This window comes from Triplophysa dalaica, chromosome 6, assembly GCF_015846415.1.
Source record: "Triplophysa dalaica isolate WHDGS20190420 chromosome 6, ASM1584641v1, whole genome shotgun sequence".
Taxonomy (NCBI): domain Eukaryota; kingdom Metazoa; phylum Chordata; class Actinopteri; order Cypriniformes; family Nemacheilidae; genus Triplophysa; species Triplophysa dalaica.
In genome coordinates, this window is record NC_079547.1 from 2462162 (window position 1) to 2488918 (window position 26757).

Here is a 26757-nt window from a genome sequence, read left to right on the forward strand (position 1 = left end):
AGATGCATGAGTATTGTGATATTTAAGAGTTGTTGAACTCGTTGCTGTACTAAAACAATTCTTAAAGTCTATGGTATGAACAAATTGTATATGAAGATTTTACGTTCTTCAACTTTGCTACAAAAGAAGCAAGTATATACTATACAGTATGCAATGGATACGGAACACGCACACTGATGAAATGCATACCTTGAATACACAATGAATTGCATTGGAGGAAGTAAACGGATGGATGTGGTTTTGGATGCTGAGAGGTCAGTTGATTATTTACAGTAAAGCACAGATATGACCTCATTATAAAGCAAGTACCTCCTTCTTTCAAACCCTTCTGCTTAAGCTAGTTAAGAATCGTAAGTTTTGGGTGTGCGGTGTTTGATGTGTGCCGATAGTTTGGTTATGTTTGGTCTCTGGTGAGTTGTATGTGGTCATGCACAGACGGGCGGCTGAGCTTCTGCATTAACTGCCAGACTCACAACTATAATCCCCTAAAACGTCAAGAAATGGGCTCCCAAAATAGACCAGCGAGCTCTGAAATAAAATTAAGACGGATGAAAAGAAAAGGAAATTCTGAATGAGGCAATCCAACCACTCGATTCAAAAGCTGCATTTGATGTCTCCCTTCTAAGACCATACTTTATGTATGTATGTGTTGCTTACGCAATAGTGTGTTGTTTGCCACAGATCCTTCTGAACAAATAATTCTATTCAAACAGTATCATTGTATTAACAAAGTCAATGCACTTTTAGTTCAAGAACAACATTAAGTAGGTTAGAAATAACAGTGGAGGGGAAGCAGAGATTCTCATGAATATGGACCACAATAATGGATAATGTGACCCACTAGAGCCGTTTCTCAAAGGCCTGATCTCGTTGGGGAATGACAGGGCCTGCTGCTTTGGGACTTTATAGAGATGCTTCAGTGACCTGTTCCCACATAAGAATGTTCATTCTATGCTTAGGCACATTTATAATAAGGCTCTTGCATAAAGCACAACTAGCACACTTCCCAAGCTGCCTCGGGTTTTGACTTTAACCAAACCTTACCTGTTAGTGTCTTTCCTGCATGCTTAAATCTTATTTAAATCACACAGCAGTTTTAAATGAGCACAAATTGTATAGCATCACACCACAGTATGTCAACTTTCCAGAAAACATTGATTTTCGTAAACCAGTACTCTTGGTCAACCTTTACGTTTGACCAATAGAGAGTATTCAAAAGAGCTTGTCAACTTGGACAACAACACCGGGTTTGATTGTTCTTTTTTTTCAGAATCGGAAAGAGCTTTAGTTGGAAAAATGACAATGCTAGTCAGAGGGGCCCCAGATGTGTTTGCTATGCGTTCTTCGAAATATCTTCTTTTGTTTTCAATAGATAAAGCAATTTTTTTTACTATGGTAGTCAAGGGTGTCCAAGAACTGTTTGGTTACAAGCATTCTTTCAAATATCTTTCTCTGTGTTCATTTAAACAAAGACATTCATACAGACATGGAACAACCCGAGCATGAGTAAATGATGATGATCATTTTTGGGTGAACTGTTCCTTTAAATTATTCATTTAATGTACATTAAATGAACAAAGTACATCTGGACCAGTGTTGTTTACATCTTGCATTACGGTCTACTTTGGCATATTCCCCTGACAAATCTATAAATGGCATTAATGAGCAGCTCACCGTGGCTTTTGTTAAGGTGACAGGCAGCTGTCCTTCCTGATCATTTATGCATCCTTCTATTCGCTTCCAGCGACACCGGCCATGTGTCCCTAATTAATTTTTCACCTGCTCAGGAAGATGGATGCAGAAGAAACCGCCCTTCCAGACCACAGAAGACTGAAATAGCCACCTTATTTGTTCCATCTTCACTTTCCAATGCATCGTGTGAGAAGTACGGGAGTCAGAAGTCAAATATTGGGTGAGAAGATGGAGGAACGAGACCAAATAGTGTTTTCTAAGAAACTGAAATGATGCAATGCCAAATATAAGCGAGTTGATTCTGCCTTAAATATACCTTTTATTATATCACCAGTTGAGTTTATTCATTATAAATATGACATGAAGATAAATTTAATAAGACAGGCCTTCAAAATGTTACATTTTTCATGATGAAAAAAAACACATATTTGCCCCTAACTCTGTGTAGTTCATCACCTTTGTGATGGCACTCATTTGGCTGTTCCAGGAACTGTCAAACAGGGGTGCTTGAGGTCATTCATACTGACTGAATGACCCAATTAAAATCTCAATTCATCAAGCCTTACCCACCTATGGGGTCAAAGTTTAACTCTTTAGCATGGACCAGTTCACCACTTTGTTTGATATAAGTAGAGCCACTGAACAAATGTATGCATTTTTAATGAGGTGGGATTGTGAATGTTGACGGATAGTTCTCCCCAGGTAGTGTTGACCTCCTCAATTGTAATTGTTTAACCAACAGCAAATTTAAAAGTATAGCACTGTAGATAATAGAGACACTGTAATCTGTCCATCCATCCAGAGATTTTTTTTCAGAAAACTAACAATGATGAAAGACATCTACCATGACTGAGAATTGAACTAGTTATATAAATAAAGTTCACACATATCAGTGCTTTTATTAGGTTTCTTATTGTGTGAAAGAAAATCGAAACCTGCGTTGATTTCTAAGATGAATCCGATCAAGATAAGACTTTGTTTATTACGGGAACAAAATATTCTCTTCATTCCCAAACCTACACTACAAATACACTCTCCCTTGGTTGGGTCAAATATCTTCAAGCTTAAAATTAAATTTACACATGAAAAGAAAACATGATTGACTGCAACTCTTTTTTTATGAGAAATGTTTGAGGTTTTATTAAAATCTCATACTAAAATGAATCCTTCAGAGGGTTAAATGCACTTACAGTAGATGAAACATTGTTTCTTTTTAAGAGCAGATAACTGTAATAAAACTGTTGCTGTGACGAATGTCTTATAACATTTTACTGGGCCGGTTGTCTTCTTGAGGGGAAAGAGTCGTTCTCGGTTTATCAGGAATGAGGAGTCAGTAGGGATGGTGAAGAGCAGACAGATAATTTCTCATTTCTGACAACAAAAGAAAGATCCACAACACTGTCTATTGTTTCCTCAGAGACCTCCTGTCACTCTTACAACCTTAAAGGGGTCATTTGGTGCAAATACGTGTTTTTCTGTCTTTGGTGTGTTATAAATTGCATGTATTAGACATGTAAAATTACAAAAATGAAAGTGTGGGAACAAAAGATGCATTCTATGTAAAAGCGAATGCTCACCCAGACCTGCCTGAAACGCCTCGTGTAAACACACCTACACAAATCTACGTCAGTTCGTGGTATGATATGACAAGGACCTCCCAAATGTATATGCAAATAAGGTGGGTGTACCTGTCAGTACAATTGCTTTGGTGCCTGAAGTTCCAAATATGGTAAGAGGCGTTCAATTTTCGTCACACGCTTGCAGTATTCGACCAATCCCTACGCACTGGTTAATTGGCCAATCATAGCACATCTCGCTTTCAGAGCCATGAGCTTTGTTAAAAATCTGAACATTTCAGAGAGGCGGGGCAAAGAGGAGTATGTGGAAATACAGCATTTTTTAACCTTAAATCCTGTGTACACATTACATTACATCCAAAACAAAAGATAATATTCTTTTTAGCCGTGTCATATGACCCCTTTGAAATAAAAGCTCATATGATTTTAACTGATATGGATAATATTTCTCAAATCTGTTACATACAGAACAGCACCAAACACCTAAGGTTTTTAGACATGCTTCACAACTTTTGGACATCAGGAATCAGAGTGGACAAGAGAAATGATTTAGTTAACAAGTAATCTGTACAATTCAGTAGATTCATATGGACAGGGTTCCCCGCCTGCATTAAATCGTTTTGAAATAATGATCAAACTAAACCCTTATTTTGGTTGCGCATGATGCCAAACGCTCACATTTGGTTGTGTTTAGTGTGGCTTAAGAGGGATTTAAGAATGTTTGTCTCCCTCTGGAGGTAATTCTGTGTATCCTTAATGCAAAGACTGCTGGCCGCTCACAGACACTATAGAAAAGTGAGATATAAACGGAGGGCGGAGCCATCTGCAAGTAGGTGGGACTCTAGCCAGAGGATTTGAATTGATTTATTTAATGTCATATGATGTGTATTGGTTCATAATCCACAGTTGGTATCCTATATTCTTTATTTTCCCATAAAAAAATCAAGACCAAATCAGACCCTGGAATGTTGCTCTCGGATGAGAAAAACTGAATCACAAACCCAAAATCACTAACCACTACATCAGTTTGGATGGGTCTGCTAAGGGGTGAATCCCATCAAGGCAAAACTTTGCCAGCTACAGCAGGGGAGCGTATTATGACAACTAAGAATGTTGGTGTCAGATAATGTACCCCTGATTTTAATGAAATAAAATGAACACATGCCTCAAATCAATTACCTGACCATTAGGAACCCAAAGCAATAACAATTTCACCGGTTGGCCTAATGGATGGGCCAGCTTGAAGGTGACGGCTTACATCAAGCGTAAAAATTAGTTCAATGTTTTTTTTGCCATCAAGTACTTTCAAAACTAGAAATGTTTCCCGTTGCAAGATTATTTAAAAATGATGCAATTATGAATTGTGTTAACCTTTTGTGTGTTGTGTATTTGCCATAATGAATATTAGAGTTGCATTTCAACAGGTCGCAGTTAAGTCTTTTTTACATTATCGTGTTTGTAGAAACAAACGCACAAAGTCAGCTAATCATTTTTTATCTTTAAACCAATATATCCTGAAGGAATTCAGCTTGTTTGAAGATACATGTTTGGACAAACTTCTCTCTGCACCAAAGTTGGATGAAATCCATTACTTTACAAGTAACAGGTTCAGTTTAATAAGAAAGGTGGTTTTGATATGAGAGACGAATAACTCTTCATTTAAATTACATTATTTCAATAGTGCTACAAATAATGAAATATTACACAATGTTTACATCTTGAAATATTGTAATAAAAGGACTACATTCCAAGCTATATTCCAAACGATTGTACATCATTATGAATGAGAATTTTTACCCTTCCGTCTGAAATATAATCTTTTGACAATTTTAAGAATGCAAAAACATTCACTGTGGAAATGTATGACCTTATTTTTAAAAACCAGAGTAGAAAGAAAAATGTTGTCAAAGCTCAAGCAGTGTTTCAGAACAAAAGTGAACTGATTCTGGACAGTGGTTCATAAATACAGTTATGGCTGGTCTAAAGGTTACGAACACATCCGTATCCATTCAGACATGCAGTAAAGGCCACGTGGTAAAACATGACACAACGAAATATATATTTAAAGCCGAGAACGAAACGGGTCTTTGTTATTTGCATGAATATTGCAGATATCAATACATCGATCAACTTCATGCACAAATTTCCTCAATTTCATCTTCCTCATCTTTGTCATCGTTTACAATTCCCTCATCCATACTCTCCAGGCGGACCCTTTGAGCGTCCGGGTAGTGCAAGTCTCTTTCTGTGGGCTGACATGATGAAATACTGTCAATCAAAAAAAGTTTGGCATCGCTTTCTATGGCTTTAGCCATGCTGGACGCAAAGCTGTCAATCGCCTGGTGTATCTCCGCCTTCACCAGGCACTGGGGCTGATCTTCACCTGGTCAAAAATAAATTAAAATCTACAAATTAGAGCTTTATCAAATTAAAACTGCAGACCAAGTGTTTTTTTGTTCTTACAGAAATGCATGTATTGATGATTGTAAGTTCATTATACCTTTCGAATGGTCCACCTGGTCCTCAAACATGACGGAGCATCTTTGTTTGTTGAATGAAGCACTGTAGTGCGAGGTTTCTGGAAACTCTGAACAGTTATCAAGCAACATGATATCTGTACCTGCAGAGTAATATTTACAAAATAAAACAACTTAGATAATAAACGTGTGGATTTTAAAATGAATATAACAATAACTGTTTCAAAATGTTCTTTTCTGATTTTTTCTGTTGCTTTTTATTTATACAAAAACTTGCCTAGAAAAATAATTAAAAAAAGAGAAATAAGTTTAATAAGTAAAAAAGGTTAAAGTTGAATTTGATTTAAAAACACTTTTACACACACCTGAGTCCTGGGAAAAGCTGAAGCCGGTGTCTCCTGTGCTGCTCCCGGCACCTAAAAGCTGACCTCCACCCGCAAGCATGGCTGTCAGATGTGGGGACATACCGAGATCTGCAAAACAGAAATGTTTAAATTCAGCACATTACACGTGTGGTGTCTCTGTTTTTTTACATGTACAGCAGTGTGCCGATGAAACCGACGCCATAGGTTTGATTCGAGTCTGTATGCAAGTCCACAACAGTTTCAGATTTTTGTCAGTTAAGTCCCCATGAAAATACATTCACCTGTGATTCGATTGGAGATGCTAAAGAGGCGGGACTTCCTGTGACGACTGACGAATGATTCTCTGTAGTGGTGGTCACCGCAGCACATGCCGAGCAGCTCCTTCCTAACGGTTTTATTCCACAGCCCGTATATGAGAGGATGACACGCGGCACTGACGAATGACAGCCAGGTCACCAGCGTTTCCAGTCCGGGAGACACGCTTCCTTTCCCCCACACTGCTTCTGCGCAAATCACCATGACAAATGGACCCCATGTCAACAAGAAAGTGCCAACAACCACTAAAATGGTGACCAGTGCTTTACACTGGCTGCCGGCATAAATCATGCCTCTACGGCTGCCGATGGAAGAAACAGAGGCAGTGGAGTTCTTTCGGTCGTTCTTATTGGACGACGAGGGCAGCTGGGATACTACAACCGTCCCGCAGTGCACCTTGCGGGCTTTGAGCCGAGCCACGCGGAAGATGAGACTGTAGCACACCAACACGGCACAGAGCGGAATCAGACAGCACCACACCACCCAGAATGCAGTGTAGCCAAGTTCGCGATGCCAAGCCACCGAGCACGTCTTCTTGAAAGGGTCGAACTCGAACGCGGACCACCCGAATAGAGGTGGAAGGCAACCCACTAGAGAATGCAACCACAGATAGAAGATGGCCACTGCGGCACGGTTTCCAGTGATCTTAACAGGGTAAACCATAGGGAATAACACTGCATAGTACCTGATAGAACACAAGAAAATAGTGTGACTTTCTTTCTTCCGCACAACACAAAAGGAGATATTTTGAAGAATGTTGGTAAGCAAACAACCCATTTCATAAAACTCCTCACCTGTCGATGGCAATGGCTCCTAAAGTCAGCATGCTGGCAGAGCTGATGAGCAGATACAGCAGTGCTGTGAAATTACACCACACCACACCAAACAGCCATTCCCCATTAAAAGAGCTGACCACCACAAACGGCAGAACCAGAACGGACAGAAGGAGGTTAGACAGCGTCAGGCTGAACACAAACTTATTGCTCGGTGTCAGGAGATAGGGCTTTCGATACAGGGTCACCACAACGATAAGATTACCCAGACACACGAACAGAGTGATTATTAGGATGACAACAGACTCCACCACCCAAGTCCGGCCGTATCCCAGGTCTGTGACATTCGCCAGCGATGTTTCATTGCGGCTGGTGTTCATGGTAAGGATGCTGTATCATCCGAATGGAGAGCAACGATATGTCTGCACGGGCCGTAGATCCATTTCTTGGGCATCTCACAAAGATTTCTGAAACAAAAGAAACATACTTGGTTAGAAATCGTGCACTTAAAACCCACAGCTATTCCCGTTGAACACAAAAAGAATGGATTATTTTATACAATAGAAATAAACAGGGACTGAAGCTAGTCCTAAAAAACTTCTTTCATGTGTTTCTTGTGTGTCTTGTGTGTCACGGAGGATGGTCATATGAGCGGGTACACAAAAAAAACAATAAAAAACAAAACATTTAGGTTTATCTATACTTTGAATAGACTAAATGTAATGAATAGACAATTCTCCGCCTCTTCATATAAAAAACTAAACAATAATTGACGTGTTGGGGTTTTATTTGAAATAAAACACCTTATTTAGTATTGTCTCATTGTATTGAAAATTGTTTGTAATATATCTGCCGAAAACGTTGTTACTTTACTTTTACTATAATAAAGTCGTGGTTAATTTTCCTAAGGGCAGTTTTGCTAAATCTAATAAGTTTTATGCCACCATCTTACGATTAAGTCAAAGTAAACTTTCAAAAATCTTCCATGGTATACAATTATTTAGTTTAGTTCCACACAACATTTAATTTGACTTAATAAACTCCAAACTGTTAAAAAACAAATGGTTTAATCGCGGATAGATGTAAAGTTCAAATAATTCTTCTTTTCTGAGAACGGTTTTTAAGTTACTTCGCAAAGACGGTACTTAACTCACCTCGCTTTAAGATCGCATTAAATGTCTCTTGAAACAAGTTGTGTCGGTGTTTCAATCTTTACTCGCAGTTTGTTTCTGATGAAGAGAGACAGAAAGCACCGCAATGGCGGATCACTCCTGTCCCGTCTCTTCCAGCCTGTATGTTAGTCTGTGTGTGGTCCGTCTCTCAGTTGTCCACACACAAGTAATATAAAAAGTTCAAATACAATTACAAAGTGCTAAATATGACTGATCACTTTAACATTATTATCAAAGCACTGCGGTGTTGTGGTACAATATAAACTCTGTATGTCAGTTAATTAGTGATCATAGTGTATGGTCACATATTTGTTTTTTGTATAATAACAATCAAATGTTTTTAAAGCATCTCAAACACATGAGTTGAAGTGGATGCTGGATGTTTAACTTTAATATTTGCAACACAGTATCAATGCGTTCTTTTGTTGTTGCGGAATGTGCCTTCAGACCACCAAAGAAGATTAAAGATTCCCGCAGGTTACGTCACCTCGGTCATATGACCACGGTTGACCAATAAGCTACGTTCAAACTGCACTTGAGCCACGCCCCCTGCGTGTGCGCAGTCGTGAGCTTTCTATCAGGAATTTGCAACGAACTCGTAACTGAAAGGTTTTATTTTATGGTTTTTGTTTTGTTGGCATGACGTTTAACGTGAAAAATAAAATATAAACAAATGGAGCAAAACTGTGTATGAATGCGAATATTGTTTTATTTCCCAAATAAATTTCCCTTTTTTTTGATCTAACGTTATATACTTTGACAATTATATTATTGTGTTGAAACCCAATTGACTATTGAAATTAATTTATTTTCATAAGTAAAAATATAAAAACTGAAAATACATTCATAAAACTAAATGATGTGTATTCAATTCGTAAGAAATGTGATTAAACGCGAACGGGGGCATGTCTTGTAACATCGCGAGATTTGGAATGCGGAAGTGACAATCAGATGATTTAGGTCATGTGGGGTGGTGGAGCTCGGAGCCGTGAAATTCTTTAAGAGTCTGTTTTTTGAAAGTCTAATATATTGAGCACAAACAGATTCATATTTCCTGGAGAGATTTGTTGCAGCATGCAGAACGTTATTAACTCGGTGAAAGGCACTGCTCTGGGGGTGGCAGAGTTTTTAACGCCTGTTTTGAAGGTAAGACGAGGAACGTTAGCATGATTTGCAGTCTGTATGGCTTAGACTGTGAGGTTCTGTTAGTGTTTAACATTTGACCAAATTTATGATGTCAGCCTACACATAAAAAGTTAATTATAGTACGAATATAATAAACCATCAAAAGATTTAATTGCTTGAAATATGAACTATGATCATTATACAAAAACATTAGATTATTTTTTATTATTGTGTCATTGTTTGTCTTTATGGTAATATAGTCCCTATAATAAACAGACTCTTGATCCTCTACCACAGGGTACCTTAAACTTTAAATGTATTGCAGCCTTGTGAAATGTTTCATTAATTCTATTCTTACTCGGTTACAGCTTCATTCAAAGTGGTGTGTTTATTTATGTTATTTATGTTTTATTTACTGTGTTTTCCCCTTAGGAATCTAAATTTAAGGAAACTGGGGTTATAACTCCAGAGGAGGTGAGTGTGTGTTTTAAATGTGCACTTTATTAAAAAAGAAAATGTATGCTAAAGCACAACAACATTTTGTTCTTTGTAGTTTGTTGCTGCTGGAGATCATCTGGTTCATCACTGCCCGACATGGAAATGGCAAGAACATAATTCAGATGCACTTCCACCAGACTAACAAACCTACTTTGTTTTCACTTTAGTATATTTAATATGTCTGGGCTGCTTTTATCCAGTTTCTAGTTCAACTCATCCATTTTGTAAAGAACTTTACTCAAAATAATGATCTCATTTCAGTTATACATACACATAGATGTACATACATTTTAAATGATTAGCTTGAATATACATTTACATTAGTAATTACATCAAGAGTCATCATTTTTTCCATTTAGAAAGGTTAGGCTTTTTACGAAATTCAGAATGTATTTTGTGCCTTAACAGGGCCTCTGGGGAAGAAGCAAAGGTGAAGCCCTATCTGCCCAAAGACAAACAGTTTCTATTAACCCGAAATGGTAAGGAAGTGAGAATCATGTTCAGTTTCACCGAATATAAGAATCTGAATGATGATGTGTGAAGTTGAAATTGTCAGGTTATAATTGTTGTTTTGCTTTGAAAATCTGTGGTGCAGTGCCGTGCTACAAGCGCTGTAAACAGATGGAGTACTCGGATGAACTTGAGGCCATTATAGAAGAGGATGATGGTGACGGAGGATGGGTTGATACTTATCACAATTCTGGTATGAAACGCATTTTAAATAATCAGTGTCATGGAAAAAAGCTTTTGCACGGTGTATTTAACATTACTGACCCTTTTCGAAGCAATACACCAGAGATCATTTAACCTATTTAAACTTTTGGTTTTCTAATGCATGAAATCCCATTTTATTTTTTCAAACCTCTGTTTTTGAAAATGTCCAATTCCTCAAGTAGGACAGTCTGTAAATTTTCACTAGGAAAGGGTTAATAATAGAACAATTGACATCTTGATATTGCCAGGTGTGACAGGGGTGACAGAAGCAGTTCGGGAAATCTCATTGGATAATAAGGTAATGCTGCTCAGTGTTAACTATTTCAAAAACTGTATTGTTTAATTTAACAGTAGACATATATATAAAGAAATACTGATTGTGTGTGTGTGTGTGTGTGTGTGTGTGTGTGTGTGTGTGTGTTTGTGTGTTTGTAGGACAGCATGAATATGAATGTGAGGACAGGTGCAAGTGGAAACGGTGATGATGAGGATGATGAAGCAGAAGCAGAAGCAGCAGACATGGAAGGTACACATAAATGTTTTGTTTCATTCTTTTCATTACACATCATCAGTGTATTTGTTTCATGTATAACTGGATTGTGTGTTTCAGAATATGAAGAGAGTGGACTTCTGGAGACAGATGATGTTAGGAAGTATACACGCAGAAATTACAGCAAATTATGTTTTTGAATAGGAATAATTCAGCTTTTTTTGCCTTAAGGCCACTCTTGACACAACCAAAATCGCTGATATGAGTAAAAGTAAGACGGACGCTGGCGGAGAAGATTCAATCTTACAGACTAGAACTTATGATCTCTATATCACATATGATAAATATTACCAGACACCAAGACTATGGCTGTTTGGATACGATGAGGTAACTCCCCTGACAATAAGTGTTTCGGCATATGGAAAAACTTTTCTGCAGGCATTGTGTTTTAATAGTATAAAAGGTCATTTTTTTGTGTCCTTTGCTCTTTCTCAGGACAGACGGCCTCTGACGGTGGATCAGATGTATGAAGATATCAGTCAGGATCACGTAAAGAAAACTGTCACCATTGAGAATCACCCCAACCTGCCTCCACCTGCGATGTGCTCTGTGCATCCATGCAGGTAAATGAAAGCAATAATACTCCAAACTCAAGTGTCATTTTTAAGTATGCCACCTCTTTGCGAATCTTTATCATTTTATTAACATCTAGTTATGAACATTTCAAAATTATCTATTGTCAAAGTACCAAGTATCAATGTATTTCTTTTATTTGTCAGACATGCAGAAGTGATGAAAAAGATCATCGAGACAGTGGCAGAAGGAGGCAACGAACTTGGGGTCCATATGTATCCTTTAATGTAGAAACCTACTACATGTGATTGACATCATCAGCATCTTGTAGATAAACAAATAGACAGTGTCCCCATTGTGTTTGATAGTTAAATTCTAAACAAATGGTAGAACCTGAAGTTTTTTCCTTAACCTTCCTTGTTTCAGGTATCTTTTGATTTTCTTGAAATTTGTGCAGGCTGTCATTCCTACAATAGAATATGATTACACAAGGCATTTCACCATGTAACTCTTCATTTGGCTGCCCATAACTATGACCTCATATTAACTGTATTATGCGAATAGTGGCTGTTAAAGCAGTGTGAAAGTAAAAACAAAACTGCCTTGGAAAGACTCTTGAATCTCATAAATTCTATGAAACGCAGAGAGGGGGTCTTGGATGGATCAGCCACAAACGTTTAAATCCACTTCTCTCAATTATTCTTCAGCTTCTTCTTTGTGTTTGTCATATGTTCTTAATAACTCTTTCCTAAACCTACAATTTTTATTTGATATATACCATGAAACAAGTCGTACTCTCAGTTTTAACAGAAAAAAATAAATGGCTGTCAAAATATTTTGGTGGTATGTGTATGGTCAGTATCACTTCTCAGATGTGAGCTGAACTTTAAATCACGTGTTGACTTGAACAGCTTGTCACAACGTTGTTCTCTGAATGTCGGAGCCACACTATTGTTGTGGAAAATATCTTTAAATTTGTTGGTGCGTATCATAATTAATGTATGTGTGGTTTTGAACTTGTCCGTGTATTGTTGAAGTAATACAAAAGGAAGCTCTTATGCAAATTATTGAATCTATTGCAAAAGCTTAATGGGTGTAATATGTTATTGTGGTCCACGGGTAAACAGCACAACATAGTTCTTAATGATAACTAAAGAACATCATTCAACGTCATTTAAGACGGTGAGCAGCTCTTAATTGTATGGCCCTGTGCACATATACAAAATGTACATTTATTAATAAAACATTTTATAAACAGTTTTTGTTTTTATTGAGTATGCTGTTTCCAAAACGAATTAAAATGTTATTGCATTTCAATTATTAAAAAAAATACCGCTAGGGGGCACCATTCAAGAGCGCGGACGGTCACATGCACACTGTTTTGTTGAATGACGTGAATAATGAATCTATTTCGTGCTAATTTCTGAACAAAGGTTGGTATATACTGTAACAAAAAAAATATGTTTATATTGTTTTTTGTCTAATAGTTTCAGTAGCCTAGCGTTAAACATGTTAACTAATGCAACGCTGAAACCGGAAGTGTTTCCTCTCGGAATGTTTTAATCGTCGTTTGTTTGAGGGGGAGTGTGCGTCAGTCGGAAAGGTCCCCCTTACTGGTGAGTTAATTCTGATCAATCTTTCATCCTTTAACATCTAAAATATTTATAATAATTTGATAGTTTGTCAAAAATGATCTGTGGACAATTCATTTGACGTTACTCACTGTTAGTAACGTTAGTTTATATATGTCGAAACATTTGTATCACGAATTGGACAGGCACTTGTATTCATCTTCATGGTTAAAAATATAATTAAAATCATTAGAATTATACTCAATAAAGTAACTTTGTTTTGTACTCATCAGACACTCATGTTGTTTACATTATTTATATATAATAAATTAAGCAAAGCCTTAATGTTTTTAAAGAGTAAATAATCTTCAGGGGATTTCACGTTTTTAAATGTTTTCGCAATTGTCAGTGTTAAATAGCATATTTTTTCTGAAACCATATTTACGACAATATTCTTTAACTAATAAGCATCATTTGGAGCATTGATTAAGCTTTAACTCATATTTATTTAATTGTATTTGTTGTAAACCCATAGTATTCACAAATCTACTACGGCACCTGTTATAATACAAATGGTGATCAGTTTTTTACTTCATATTCTTAACCATGTTTACATGAAGCAGCTTGTGTTGTCGAGGTGTTCTGTGTGGACATGGAGTCAGTTCTGTCTGCCCTGCCGTGGGTGCCGGTGAATGTTGGTGGTTGTGATCTTCTGGCCAAAGCCTGGTTTGGTGACACACAGTACCGGGTTCTGATGAGTGATCTGAGCAGTGTGTGGGAAGAGGATATGAATGCAGACGACATCCAGAGTCGAGCACAGGCAAGAACACACGACACCACACACGGCTGAACAACCATAAAAAAGCTTGTGTTGACACCAGGTAAATTGAAACTGTAATGCCAGCGCAGAGATTGTGCAAGATGTTTTATTGTCATTAAAACAAGAAGATCATATAAATAAGTATATAATATTATATTTCTGTTTGAATATCATGGGATACATTTTTTTCGGCTGGCTTCTCACTCCTGTAACTGGCCCCCAGACAATGTTATTAGTTTCCCCCTGTCAAGGACTTATGTCAATGTCATCATTTATTCACCCTCATTTTGTTTAAAACCTGTGTAAAACTCTTTCATCCGTGGCACACAAAGGGTGATTTTTTTTTTTTTGACAAACGTCTCAAAAGTGTTTAGTGTTCATACAATAGAAGTCAATAGTGAGCAATGTTGTTTGGTATCCAAATTTTTCGAAAAATCTTCTTTTGTGTTCTGCAGAAGAAATAAAGTCAAACAGGTTTGGAATGACATGAGAGTGAATAAATGAAAGAATGGTACTAAAATCTCTCTCTTTTTTGTCTTTTCTGTATGAAAGGAACTAAATAAGCGCCTAAGGGCTCCTGCACAGGCTTTTTTCTCTCATCTGTGCTCGGTGGCACAGCCTTGTTTTTCAAGCCAAGATGATGATCAGACCACTTCTGCACTAGTCTCACTGGAACGTCACGGTGATAATTTTACAGTCAGACTCAAAAGTGAGCTGGCCGGATTGCCGTTTTACTGGGAGTTCCGTTGCACCCCGATGCCTGTAGCCATGGTACACATTTTCTAACATGGTCATTGCCTGCTCCCATATTCTGTCTCCAACATTTATTTGCCCACACCTAAGAACGTAGGAGTGTCATGCATTGGATATAAAAACAAACCAAGTGGTATTTATTTGAAGGAAAATGTGCTTTTGAAGTGCATCAAGATTAAAATGATCAATCATTATCAATAAATCAGTATTGCTATATTTTAATATTACATTTTGAATTGTACAGCTATTTGGAGACTTTATGGTGTCTTTCTCGCACTGAATACCAAAGATCATCTACACCAGCGTTCTTTTGTCTGAATCAGGTGTGCAGACAGCTGGTGTGCCCCCTGCTGGCAGTGAGTAGGGTTCTGCAGAGACAAGCAGAGGACCTTGCTGCTATGTTGGTCAGGAAAGATGCAGAGATACAGGACTATCAGGAGAACGGAGCTGTTCTCAGCAGAGGTACGGTCGCCGTGTCAGCATGAGCACAAACACATGCCCTCATATTTCTATTTGTAGCTCACTGACACTTTCTCTGCTTTCACAGCTCGACTGCAGACAGAGCCATTTGACGTGCACAGATACAGGGAGAACTTCTTCACACAGGTGTGAAGCATTTTTACATTCTGTCTAGTGCTAAATATAGTCGAACAAGCTCAGGCAGAACTAGCAGGTATATGAAGATTGGATGGAGATACATGTGCAATCACATATGTGGGTGATTGTTTAAGTACTCTGTATCTGTCAGAATAAGATTTATTTGCCAAATGTGCACACACATACAGGAAATTTGTTGTGTTACAGCTATGAGTACATGCATACAGTATATACATAGCACGATAAATAGAAAAAATGCTAACACTACAATAATGTTATATTTGAAGAGTTTGGTTCCAAAATGAGATAACTCGTTTTTGTTGTGCATTCCAATAATATCAATCAAACTGCAGCTGGTTTCTTTTGAGTAAGCCATAATAACTAAAAAAATACTAACATAATAAAAAACATGATTTTTTAACAATTTTAAAAACGGAGTTATCTCATTTGTTAACATAGTAAATGCATTTGCTAACACAAAATAGTTCTCATTTTATCGTTTCTTGTTAATTATTTTGCATTTTTTAATCTTTGGCAATGCCTCTGTTAATGCCAATATAATCGTTTCAATTTTTCCTTGTGCATAAATGTAACCAAATGTAAAAATGGGTTAGTAAATGCAAAAATTAACATGAACATTAATTAAGTGCTGTAGAAGTATTGTTAGTTCATGAATGTTAACCAGTACAATCGTATTGTATATTACTACCAAAAATTTAACATTAATAATACAAATGTAATAATTTGCGGAATAAATATAGTTTAAAAAAGTTAAATAAAAAAAAATGTTTATAAAATGTACATAATAGGATGATTTAGAAAAACAAAATTGTAAAAAAGGAAACAATTTATTGCGTCTTTCATTACATTATACATTTCAATACATTAACATTTAAAAAGAAAGAAGATTTCCCTAATGGAAAATTATATTTTCATTTAATTTTAACACAATTTATATTTTACATTTTTCACAAATTATTTACTTTTATGATCATCGTGCCATACATTTTGCCATACAAGAAACAGTTTTTCATGTAAATGAGAAGTTGAGGTGTGCATCTCTGCCATGGCAGCAGAATGACAGACCCAATAAAAAAAAGTAAGTTTACGATTTTTTTTCATCATTTGTACATTCATGGCTTTATGAGGTGACCTCACCAGGTTTTTGTAGGCGAAAACTTTTTGTCTCCAATAAGTAAAATGTCATTACCATCACACATAACACCAAAACACAGATTATAATCAGTCACAATCACAGTCATTTAATTTTTCAAATTCAGTATTTTTTGGTTGCAGTCCTCACGCACCTAATGTTGCAGCAGTCTTCCCAGTTAACACACTAAGAAGCTGATGAATTGAATCAAGTGTTTTATATAGGGAGAGATCTGAAGCAATCTGGGAGGAGGGCAGGTGGACAGGAATTGAAGAATCGGCCATGAGCAGCAGGGAAGCCCCTTTAAGGGGGTCTGTTATTGGAGGGCGCTGGAGGAAGGGTGATGAGAAATTAGCTGGACAGGAACAGAGAGAGACTGGATCTCTGTTTGACTCAGAACTGAGGGTCACCACACACACACACACACACACACACACACACTGAGTCAGTGTATAATTAGTCTGTGGTTTGGTTTGTGGAGACCGGAGAGTGTTTGCATTGACAGCTCTGTTGTAGCTCAGCCTAACACTGAACTGCCTGTAGACTGGGCCGTGTTTTCTTTTCCCTACTGTTGGGGTGTGAGTGTTTTCTGTTTTTTAGTGATGAGTGGGATTATGGCTGGGCGGTTTTACTGTATGCATGTGTGCCATGTGATGGTTTACTAGAAATGGACTGATCCACAGGCATAAACATTTAGGGTGACGTACTTATTATTTATTTATTTATACATTTTAGGATAATAGTAAACTCAAGTATTTCTTCATTTGGAGACGCTTTTATTCACATTGCATTAAACAATACATTTGTTTTTGACTATGTGCAATCCCCTGGGATTGAAGTCATGACCTTGCCGTTGCTAGCGCTACGCTCCAACCACTGAGCCACAGGAAAGTTTCTAATTGTATTGTGGTCATTCAATTCCAGTGTTTGTTGAATTTAAACAAAATCAAATCTCAGTAGTGACATAAAGTCATCCAACAGCAATGTGACAGCCTGATGGAATGACAAGACACATAAAAAAAGTGATAAAAATCTGCGTTATTGCTTTTTTTTTTACATTTCATAAATACATGAAATATTACTGCTGTGTTGCTTAAAAGTGAATATAAACTTGTTTTCTTTGTAATATTTGAGGTGTGAAAAAATACAGAGCATCTTTTCTGTTATTTTCACCTGTTTCTCCAAAGAAATTCAAATAGAAACAATTTGTTTGTTTGAAATTTGTTGAGTAATATTGTTAGTAGTTGACCAAATGAAACCAATATGATTATTTTACCTAAACACGTGCCTATTATCTGGACTGGGAAGACAAATCGACCTTGGCATTTGTTGGCCACAATGGCCCTATACCATATCTGTCGACGGGAGGGGGGGTTGGCATGCATACGTGTCTTTTTTCATACGCGTTGCGTGTATTGCATTTATAATTCGTACGTCTGAGCGGCCAAATCATCCGTTCCGGCCCCAAACCCCTGGAATGCCAGATGGCCAGTCCGCCCCTGCCTATAATAGTAAATTCAGAAAAACTGAAAATAATTTTGAAATGAATATATTTTTTTCAACGGCTGTATATTCAAACATCTACAACGTAACCACTGTAGATTTAGCAGTAGTGTTATAAAGCAGTCTTCTTGAGGTCTCTCCCTGAGATGCTTTTAAACCGTATTTTGTTCACGTCTATTATGGCCTCTTATTGGCTGCTTTTTCTTTTATGTTGACACAGTTATTAAACATGAAGCATTGAAGCATACACATTGAGATTTAAAGACTTAAGATAATGAGAACTGACCCTATCAGTCGAGTGACCCTAAACTTATGAATGGCAGTGTATGTGATGAATTTTTTCCACATTTGTTTTAGCTTGTGCTCTGTACTTAACACTTGGAGTGTACTTAATATATTGTCACTCTCATGACAAATGGCCTCAAGAGAAACATGTCACCTTCAGTGGGAGGAGTCAAACCAGTGGCTGTTTATTAGAGGTCCCAGAACTGTGCGGTTGTGTTTATGGCCTTTTATCATTGGATGAGTAAAATGCTTTTGGCGCTTTGATTTTTAGTTTTGGCAGTCATTTTTTCGGTGTGAGGCGGGGGCTTTGTTCTCACGTCAGTGTGTTTGTGCGAATCCAGGGGTATTTCCAACCGGCCTGGTGAATGTGCAGTCAGATATGTGTGGCTTGACTTGGTGGTGTGAGAAAAGGATATGAGTCCACTCCCCCACTGTATTCAACACGAAGATACTAGTCGCCTATTTAACCCGTGGCATTTCAACCCAACGTGACAACACAAAAAAAACTGATTCGCGTTTTTCTGATGATTCTAATGATTTGTTTTAAATTATGAGTAGAGTTCCTATGTAGTTAATGCAAAATAAAGTTACCTTTGATAAACGAGTTATTAGACAAATTGACCATCTACGTTTTGTACTTTGGACTCAATCATTTGAATTGAATAAGGATTGGAACAAACAGATTTTTTCCTGTTTGATTTAATTAAAAAAATATGATTGACAAGGTTAGATTTTTGGTTTAATATGTAACAGTTTACTTTATTTTGCAATCCTCACTTATATAAATGAACTAGTGTCCTGCACCCTCTTGTAAAAAAACATATAAAAAAACTGTCTGAATAAATTTTGGTTTAACTGAAAATCTATTCAGTTTTTATCAATTTAAATACAAATGGTTCAGTTAAACTTGAAATGTTTAGGGTTCCCGCAGGTCATGGAACTACTGGAATATCATGGAATTTTAAAAGTTATATTCCAGACGTTGAAAGTTGTGGAATTTTATGCATCTTTTCTCAATGTAATGGAATATCAGGGATTTTTGTTTGTCTCTTTAAATTTAAATTTCCAATTATCAAAATGTAAGTTTTCTATACTGAATTTTTTAACATAGGCAAAATGCCAGGAAAATGTACACCTCAATAGTTTTGTCTAAATTATTAAATGACCAAAGAAGGCTTTCATTCATTATAGGTCATGGAAATTCACCTTTTTAGGCAGTGAAAGTCAGGGAAAAGTCAGGGAATTTGACATTTGGCTTAGAGTGGGAACTTTGAACGTTGTCAATTGTTAATATAAACAAGAGAATGGAGATGTGCCATTTAGTCATACAAATTGTTTTGCTTTCAATGGGAAAAGCTACACTATTCTTTAAATATGCTTTTATAATAAGTTGTTATTTATTTATATTTACTTGAAACCTATGGTTACTTTTTTCTTGTAACGCATTAGCAACAAGCTTCATACAATTACAAAGTTAGGGTCTGAATGAATGCATACATTTTAGCATGATAAATACCATAATTTTATTTACCAACAGGGATTTTCTCCCAAGATAACCTAACCTTCAAAGGGGTCTCATGAGCTGCCGGTATGCCATGATTCTGACCCCGACAGTACTTGCCCTGTGCCCATTGAAATGTTTCTGAAATATCAAAGTCTTTGACTTCTGTCTCACAATACAATGGGAAATTCCACTCCACACTGAAGAACCATTAAGACCCGATTCAGAATTAAAATAAAGGCATATTTGGAAGAATTTCTCACCCAAATGCCAAACAAACATAGCAAGTCTCTGGAAAAATAGAGCCCGTTCATGAGATTCCTGATGGCTGGAAGTCTGGCCAAGGATGCGTTTGATAAAAAGATGCACAGACATTTGATTTCCTGTCATGACCATATATGACTGAGTGAACTCATTTTGGGTTTTGTACCCTGAGTTTGTGAACATTTCATTTGTTTTGTCTAAATGTGTTGTTTTTAATGCAATTGACACAAAGATTTGTGTATAGTCCATATTGGTTCATATGCGGAGTGGTGTTGTTCCTGCAGATCCTCTCGGGCCTGGTGTATTTGTGTATGAATGTGTTTCAATGACGCATGCTGTTGGTTTTTTGAGGCTGAGGGGAAAAAAGAAAATTTGACCGGGTGAGTTGAGAAACCAGTTTGGTTTTGGCAGTTGCAGACTGACCCTACCCTCTGCCACACCGGGTCATGAGGCGTACTGAACTACACATCAGCGGAACATCCCATAATCCTCCGGTATTTGTGACCGATGCATTTAAGTCCTATGATGCTTTTATTAAACCAAGTTATTGTCACGATGAATCAGCGACAGAAAATACAAACTCAATATTTACGTTCTGTTGGCACTTGGCAGTCATTTATTATGGATGTGGGTGGTTGCTATGGCAGTGCTAGGCACTTGAGGGCGGTTGCTAGGTGGTAACTTACTGGTCCAATTAAGAAGAGCTCACTTGTTGTTTATGAATGTTAAGTGATTTTTTTCTATTCAACAGACGAAAAACAGACGTCTGATTGGTCAGAAAAGCCCACAACATTTATGACCACATCTATAGAGCAGGTCAAAATTTGAACTTTATATAAGATCTTGCATATATGAGATATGAACGTTGAAACCAAAAGTGAAATTAATTGTAACTGCTTATGCAAATCTTTAAAGTTAGGTGGGTTATGCAAGAACAACTGATTAAGTTTGATAATTTAATGATATGTGATTTTTTTTTTATATATTTATGACAATAAAAGCGTTATGTAGTCACCGAAAAATACAAGGAGACCATCTTCCATTGACAACTTCCATTACTTGTTGACGTAATATAAAAAAAGAATCTACGATTGGTTGCTAGCATGCAGCTTTGGTGGATGACTTGGTCGTCATGGAAATGATGCTGAGGGCCAGTTTGAGCACAGTGTCGAGCAACTTTTCATTTTTTAATACCAGAGAATTTTCAAATTACAATTTTTTTTCTTCAAGTTGATAAAACGTGTCGTCCTTTTTATGATGAGGACCTGTCGGGTCTGCATACCTAAACTCCAGCTAAATCTCGAGATGTTTTCTCGTAACTGAAACTCTTGGCTCCGGCCTTCGGTAATCACCCCGAACTGATAACCATGAAACCCATTCAGAGGCGCTCGGAGAGGCCAAATGTCTCTCGTTCTGTTATTCCTTTCTCTCTCTCTCTCTCTCTCTCTCTCTCTCATAGCGCCAGTCCAGTTTTCCACAGGCTCGGCTCTGATCTGTAATTACTCAGCTGTAGCTGGCCTGTGGTTTATTCCATCTTCTTTTAACCCCTGAGAAAGGCAGTCAGGACAAGAGGAACGTCCCATCAGACACGAGCTCCTCTCGTGAAGATCACGATGAGGAAGAGGTGAGGATTATAGAAAATGAAATGAGGTAAAACAATCGCAGGAGGTGACAAGCGAGGGAAGCTCAGACAGAGGTAATAGATATTTTGAGGGAAGAGGGGGTGTTTTGTTTGAATAAGAGTGAGGACTGATTTATGAAGGCCTGTAAAATGAGGCTTTTCTGGGTTTAATGCATGACGCTCACTTAAGACTTCACCTGCTTTTATTTGTTTAGATTGTGTGCAGTGTCTGTTTGTGCGCTTGGCTCTGAGTCGGGTTATAATAAATATATCACGAGTGACATGACTATGGAAGAACGACTGTTATACAGCCATAGCTGTGAGGCCGCAGAGTGAAAATGTGGTTAATCACAACCGCCACAAACTTTTTCTGCATGGACTTTTTTTCTTATGATTTACTTTTGCTCTTTGTAAAGTAGTAGTGCCGGGTTGAAAATTTACATAATAATTACATTAATCATTTTAATTATTTATTCTTTTTTACATTTAGTCATTTAACTTTGGTTTTATCCAAAGCAACTTACAGAGAGTTCAGCGAGCAATAAGCTATATGTCATACAGATATGTCATCTTTATGTAAATTGCAGTTGAAATGCAAAACGTGTGCTCAACAGATGTACTCAAACACTTCTCAAAGGTACAAAAAGGGTAAAAATGGACAAAAATTTCTAATAAAATAATTTGTACCTTACACTGATTCACAACGATAAGCTTATAAAAATGATTTCTTGTTTGAGTTGTTGATGTACACGCACAAAATCTCAGTTTGAGGTATTTTGACTTCGAGCCACAAAGAAACCTGCAATTTCATGTTTCAAACAGAGATGGCGATAGAGAGGCAAAAGTTATGGGATGCTGCATTTAATTGAAAATCCTAAATAGCATGAAAAACAAAATAAAGTGGCATGGGTCGTATATGATAGCAGTAGATGAGAGTATAGCTTCATGCACTCTTAAATGTGAATGTCGAATGTCATTGAATTAATAAAATTTGTATTTACTCTTCATCTTATCAGTTAAGTGTGCACACTGGTGCCTTAAGAGCTTCTGGAAACTTCCATTAGGGTCCATTGGTTAGGGGTTTAGCATGAAGCCAGAACAGTTTATCCACAAACCACTAAAAACCAGCCAGCGCTGTTTACAAACTATGAATAGGTGTATCAACATGATGCATCAACACATGTGAACCGCTGTTTTCCTGCCCTTCCTAGACACGCCTTTTCTTTGACGCACCCAAGTGACGGCCAATGAGATTGGTTTTCGCGTTTAAAAAACTACTTGACGCATTCAATCAGTTTAAACGTCCCATATTTTGTCATTTAATAGAAAACAGTTCACTCACAGTTTATTATTTACGTTGTTATTTCTTTTTACACAAATGCAGGGATAAAAAGTAATGTAGCGACCGCTCTAAACATGTTCAGTCAATTAGAAATTAATGTTGCGTTTTTGTCCTCGCACAAAGCTATCACATGACTTCAGAAGACCTGGATTATATGGAGAGGAAGTGCACGCTCATGAACTGAGGCCGCTCTCCTCACATTGCGCTCTCTGTCCCCAAAGAGCGGCTCAAAGCACACATTTATTTTTATGATATTTAAACCAACAAATAATAAAAATAAATCAGTGTAAACCCCGAATGTCTACACGCTTATTTAGGGGTCCCCTTATTCAGCCGGTGGTCACCAATCTCGCAGAGTCAATATTTGGGCAGCTAATTTTAAGAATGTGTCCTCTCTGTTGTGAAAGAGAATGTGTTTAAGTGTGTTTTAATGCAGCCACCGCTTCAACATCAATGAGGTTACCCTGTTGAACTCTCTGGACGCCTTTTCAATGTGTTTTGTGTTTTGTAGATGCTGTAGATGCTGCTGTATTTTTAAGATCTGCCTTTTTGGTTTTGGCTTAATTTTATCACGAATTTTTTTATTTCTTAATGGGATAGAAGAGAGGGGCTTGGTGATGTCAGATTTCAGGACAGTTTTTTTTGGCCTTTTGCATCTTTATATGGATAGGACAGTGGAGATTGAGACGGGAAATAATGGTATGAGACTGAGGGAATCAGAAGCCGGGAAAAGACCACGGATCACAAGTGCTGCTGCAGTCCATTGGACCACTTGTTTGTTGACAAACATTTTTGTATTTAAAATAACACCAATTAATTGTGCACATTTGGAAAATAACTTTAAAAGAAAAAGTAAACAGGATAGCAAGTTTTGATTTTATTTTAAGTCAGTGTACGCTTTAGAAATATCATGGGCTTTTTGCCCCCTTTCCCTTAATGGATAAAGTGTTAGTGGCCGTAGTGGTTTTGTATGGTTTTTGTATTTTTTGTTATTATAAATATAAGATTTATCCCAAATGTATATGCCGATGCGAATACAGAATTGAAATTGAACCATGTCTTAGTCATTTTTTCTCTTTGTTGTACAGACAGTTCCACAGATGGGTGTGCCGCTGGACAGTTTGGGTTTTGAACCCGAGTTACAGGCGCTGTATGTGGCTGTAAACTCTGTAAAATCTGCTCAGAAACGTAAACGTTCTTCAGACAGCAGCCTTGCGCCGGATGACATCAGCGTTCCTGAACACCGGGGTCACCAACAAACCAATGATGTTCACACAGGTTGTTCTCTCACACACAAACTGTAGTTGTTCTTCTTCGATGCATGAATTAAAGGAACGGTCGAGCTTAAACCTCCGTTGTTCCTAAACCCATATTAGCTATGGAACGCAAACCAGAAGCAAACTATACAATTTTGTTATACGATTTTCAAAGTCATAAGCCATTTTTTAACATTTTTGCCCTGTTAACTGTTTGTGTTGTTTGCTGTGGTCATGTGCAGGTGTAGGGGCTCCATTGGCTTCTCAAGAACACAATGATGTCAAAAAAGCATCGAGAAAAACACAGGAGGCAGACACTGAACAGGTTCGGTCTTTAATTCCTCTTTCGGTCATGTTGTGCTTGCTACTGCCTTAATGATTATTCTTGACTTGTCATCGTTTCATGAAATAAATATTTGATAAATGCTTTTGGGAATCCCAAGTGACCATTTCACATGCTCTGTGTACCCAACATTTCCAGACCTCTGGCTGGTGGAGTCCAGCCACTGTTTGTCTTTAGAGGTTGTGGAAGTTCAGCAACATAAATTCTGCTTTCGTCTACATTGGCTAATCACATTAAAATGCTAGTAAGATTCATCACAATTTTTCTTATGTTGTTCAGACTGTGCCGCTAACAACTGTTGCTGCTTCGGGTCCTGAAGAGTGTTACACTTCACGGCCGAAGAAGAAGAAAGCCACAGGACTCTTTCGGTGACCCATCTCGCCTCTAAAACTCATTTCCACAATATCAAATTATGGACATTTTCGAAACTCTTATTAGTATCTTCATACTTGTTTTATTTTGGATCTTTTAGGGTATTTTAAAATATTTTTATTGTGGGTTTTATTCTGTAAGTTTCAATTTAAAATGGTGTCTTTTAAAAACAAATAAAATATCGCTTTCCTTTATGCAGATTTTTTCGTTTTGTGTGACAGAATGGATGAGATCAGCTTGAAATGAAATGAAATTGTTTTTTAAACACATTTGGATTCTTTAGTAATTCACATTGATCAACTTTTGCCAGCGTCAGAATGCATTATGGAAAAAGTAAAAAGGTTTTAGAGGGGTCATGTTACACGGCTAAAATTAATATTATTGTTTGTTTTAGATGTAATCCAATGTGTATACACGATTTAAGGAACAAAAACGCTGTATTTTCCTCACACCGTGCCTGTTTGTATCCCCTCTTTGCTCCGCCTCTCTGAAACGCTCAGATTTTTTACAAATCTCATGGCTCTGAAAAGCGAGGTGTGCCATGATTGGCCAGTTAACCAGTGCATTGTGATTGGTCGAATACTGCAAGCATGTGACAGAAATGTAACACCTCTTACAATATTAGGAAGCAAGTCATTGTGGTATCCTTACTAAATATATCACTTGTTTTTCGTGTCATGATCTCTGAAATCATTAGTACTTTGGGAAGGATAGAGCCACCAGTACCCACTGAGCAGACCTTATGTAGCCTACCAAAATCCTGCTCTGTTGTACTAAAGTACATGATGCCTTAAATCTAGGTTTATAGGCGGGCATAAATAATTTTATTTCGGGTGTAGTTTTGCTGTCAGATTATTTTCTGATGACTGGCCAAAAGACTCTCTAATTAAAGTGTATTCAGAAACCCCAGCAACATCTTCACGCTGTCAACATTGTGGTCACGCATAGCCAGAAGAAAATGCCTTCACCACTAAGAGAGACACGAAACTGTCATCATTTTCCTACCAGTATCATCTTGTAATCGTTCAGGCATTTATCTGATGAGCTGTTTTAAGAAGATGTTTGAGCTCTTAGGTGTACCACAATGGCTGTTTCGAGTTAACAGTCAAGAAAGCACTCATTTATATTTACATTTATGCAGATGCTTTTATACAAAGTGACTTGTGAAGTCAAAAGTTTACAAATAATATTTAAAATAAATGTTGCAAGTTTTTAACTATAGTCGATTAATCCTATAACGAAATTTAAAATACATTTCTATTTTCTTCTCATGCATTTTATGAGACTATAAAGTTTTTCTTCGTTTTATTGTATTTTATTATTATTTTAAAGTTGGCTTTTTTTTTTTTTTTCATTGTTCATTTATGTACCTTTTTCATTATATTTTATTATTTATTTATTTTATATTTCTACATTTATTACAGTTTTAGGTTTGGTTGAATTTTTATCTATTTTCAGTTAGTAATTTTAGTGCCTCAAACTTACTTCGCTTTATTGCTAAAGCAACTTTTCCATATTTTAGTTTTAAAATAATAGAAAGTTCTATATTGAATTAAATTTAAAATAGTTTAAGTAACCTACAATAACCCTGTAAGAATATCATTA

At 37.0% G+C, this 26757-nt stretch overlaps 3 protein-coding genes across 4 annotated transcripts; 2 read left to right on the plus strand and 1 right to left on the minus strand.

Moving 5' to 3' along the window:
- Positions 1–4904: 4904 nt before the first annotated feature.
- Positions 4905–8792, minus strand: gpr161b (G protein-coupled receptor 161b). Its single transcript, XM_056750735.1, has 6 exons — positions 8354–8792; positions 7221–7666; positions 6393–7111; positions 6112–6219; positions 5770–5889; positions 4905–5652 (listed from the first exon to the last, which is right to left on the minus strand). Exons 2-6 carry the CDS (start codon positions 7577–7579, stop codon positions 5402–5404), a joined length of 1557 nt encoding a protein of 518 aa, XP_056606713.1. The 5' UTR covers positions 7580–7666; positions 8354–8792; the 3' UTR covers positions 4905–5401.
- Positions 8793–9324: 532 nt separating this feature from the next.
- atg3 (autophagy related 3) lies at positions 9325–13031 on the plus strand. The gene is made up of 12 exons (XM_056750957.1): positions 9325–9517; positions 9929–9970; positions 10050–10099; positions 10403–10473; positions 10590–10697; positions 10957–11006; positions 11144–11234; positions 11319–11353; positions 11430–11585; positions 11694–11821; positions 11978–12046; positions 12198–13031. The coding sequence occupies exons 1-12, from the start codon at positions 9446–9448 to the stop codon at positions 12277–12279; spliced, it is 954 nt and encodes a 317-aa protein (XP_056606935.1). The 5' UTR covers positions 9325–9445; the 3' UTR covers positions 12280–13031.
- A 215-nt stretch (positions 13032–13246) lies between these two features.
- On the plus strand, positions 13247–25346 carry nhej1 (nonhomologous end-joining factor 1). Of its 2 annotated transcripts, none has more exons than XM_056750958.1 (8): positions 13247–13387; positions 13966–14162; positions 14715–14933; positions 15239–15377; positions 15463–15521; positions 24270–24459; positions 24680–24762; positions 25060–25346. In XM_056750958.1, exons 2-8 carry the CDS (start codon positions 13995–13997, stop codon positions 25150–25152), a joined length of 951 nt encoding a protein of 316 aa, XP_056606936.1. In that variant the 5' UTR covers positions 13247–13387; positions 13966–13994; the 3' UTR covers positions 25153–25346. The 2 variants fall into 2 exon arrangements, with proteins under 2 accessions (XP_056606936.1, XP_056606937.1); XM_056750959.1 differs by having other exon boundaries at positions 13303–13387; positions 13963–14162.
- The last annotated feature ends 1411 nt before the right edge of the window (positions 25347–26757 follow it).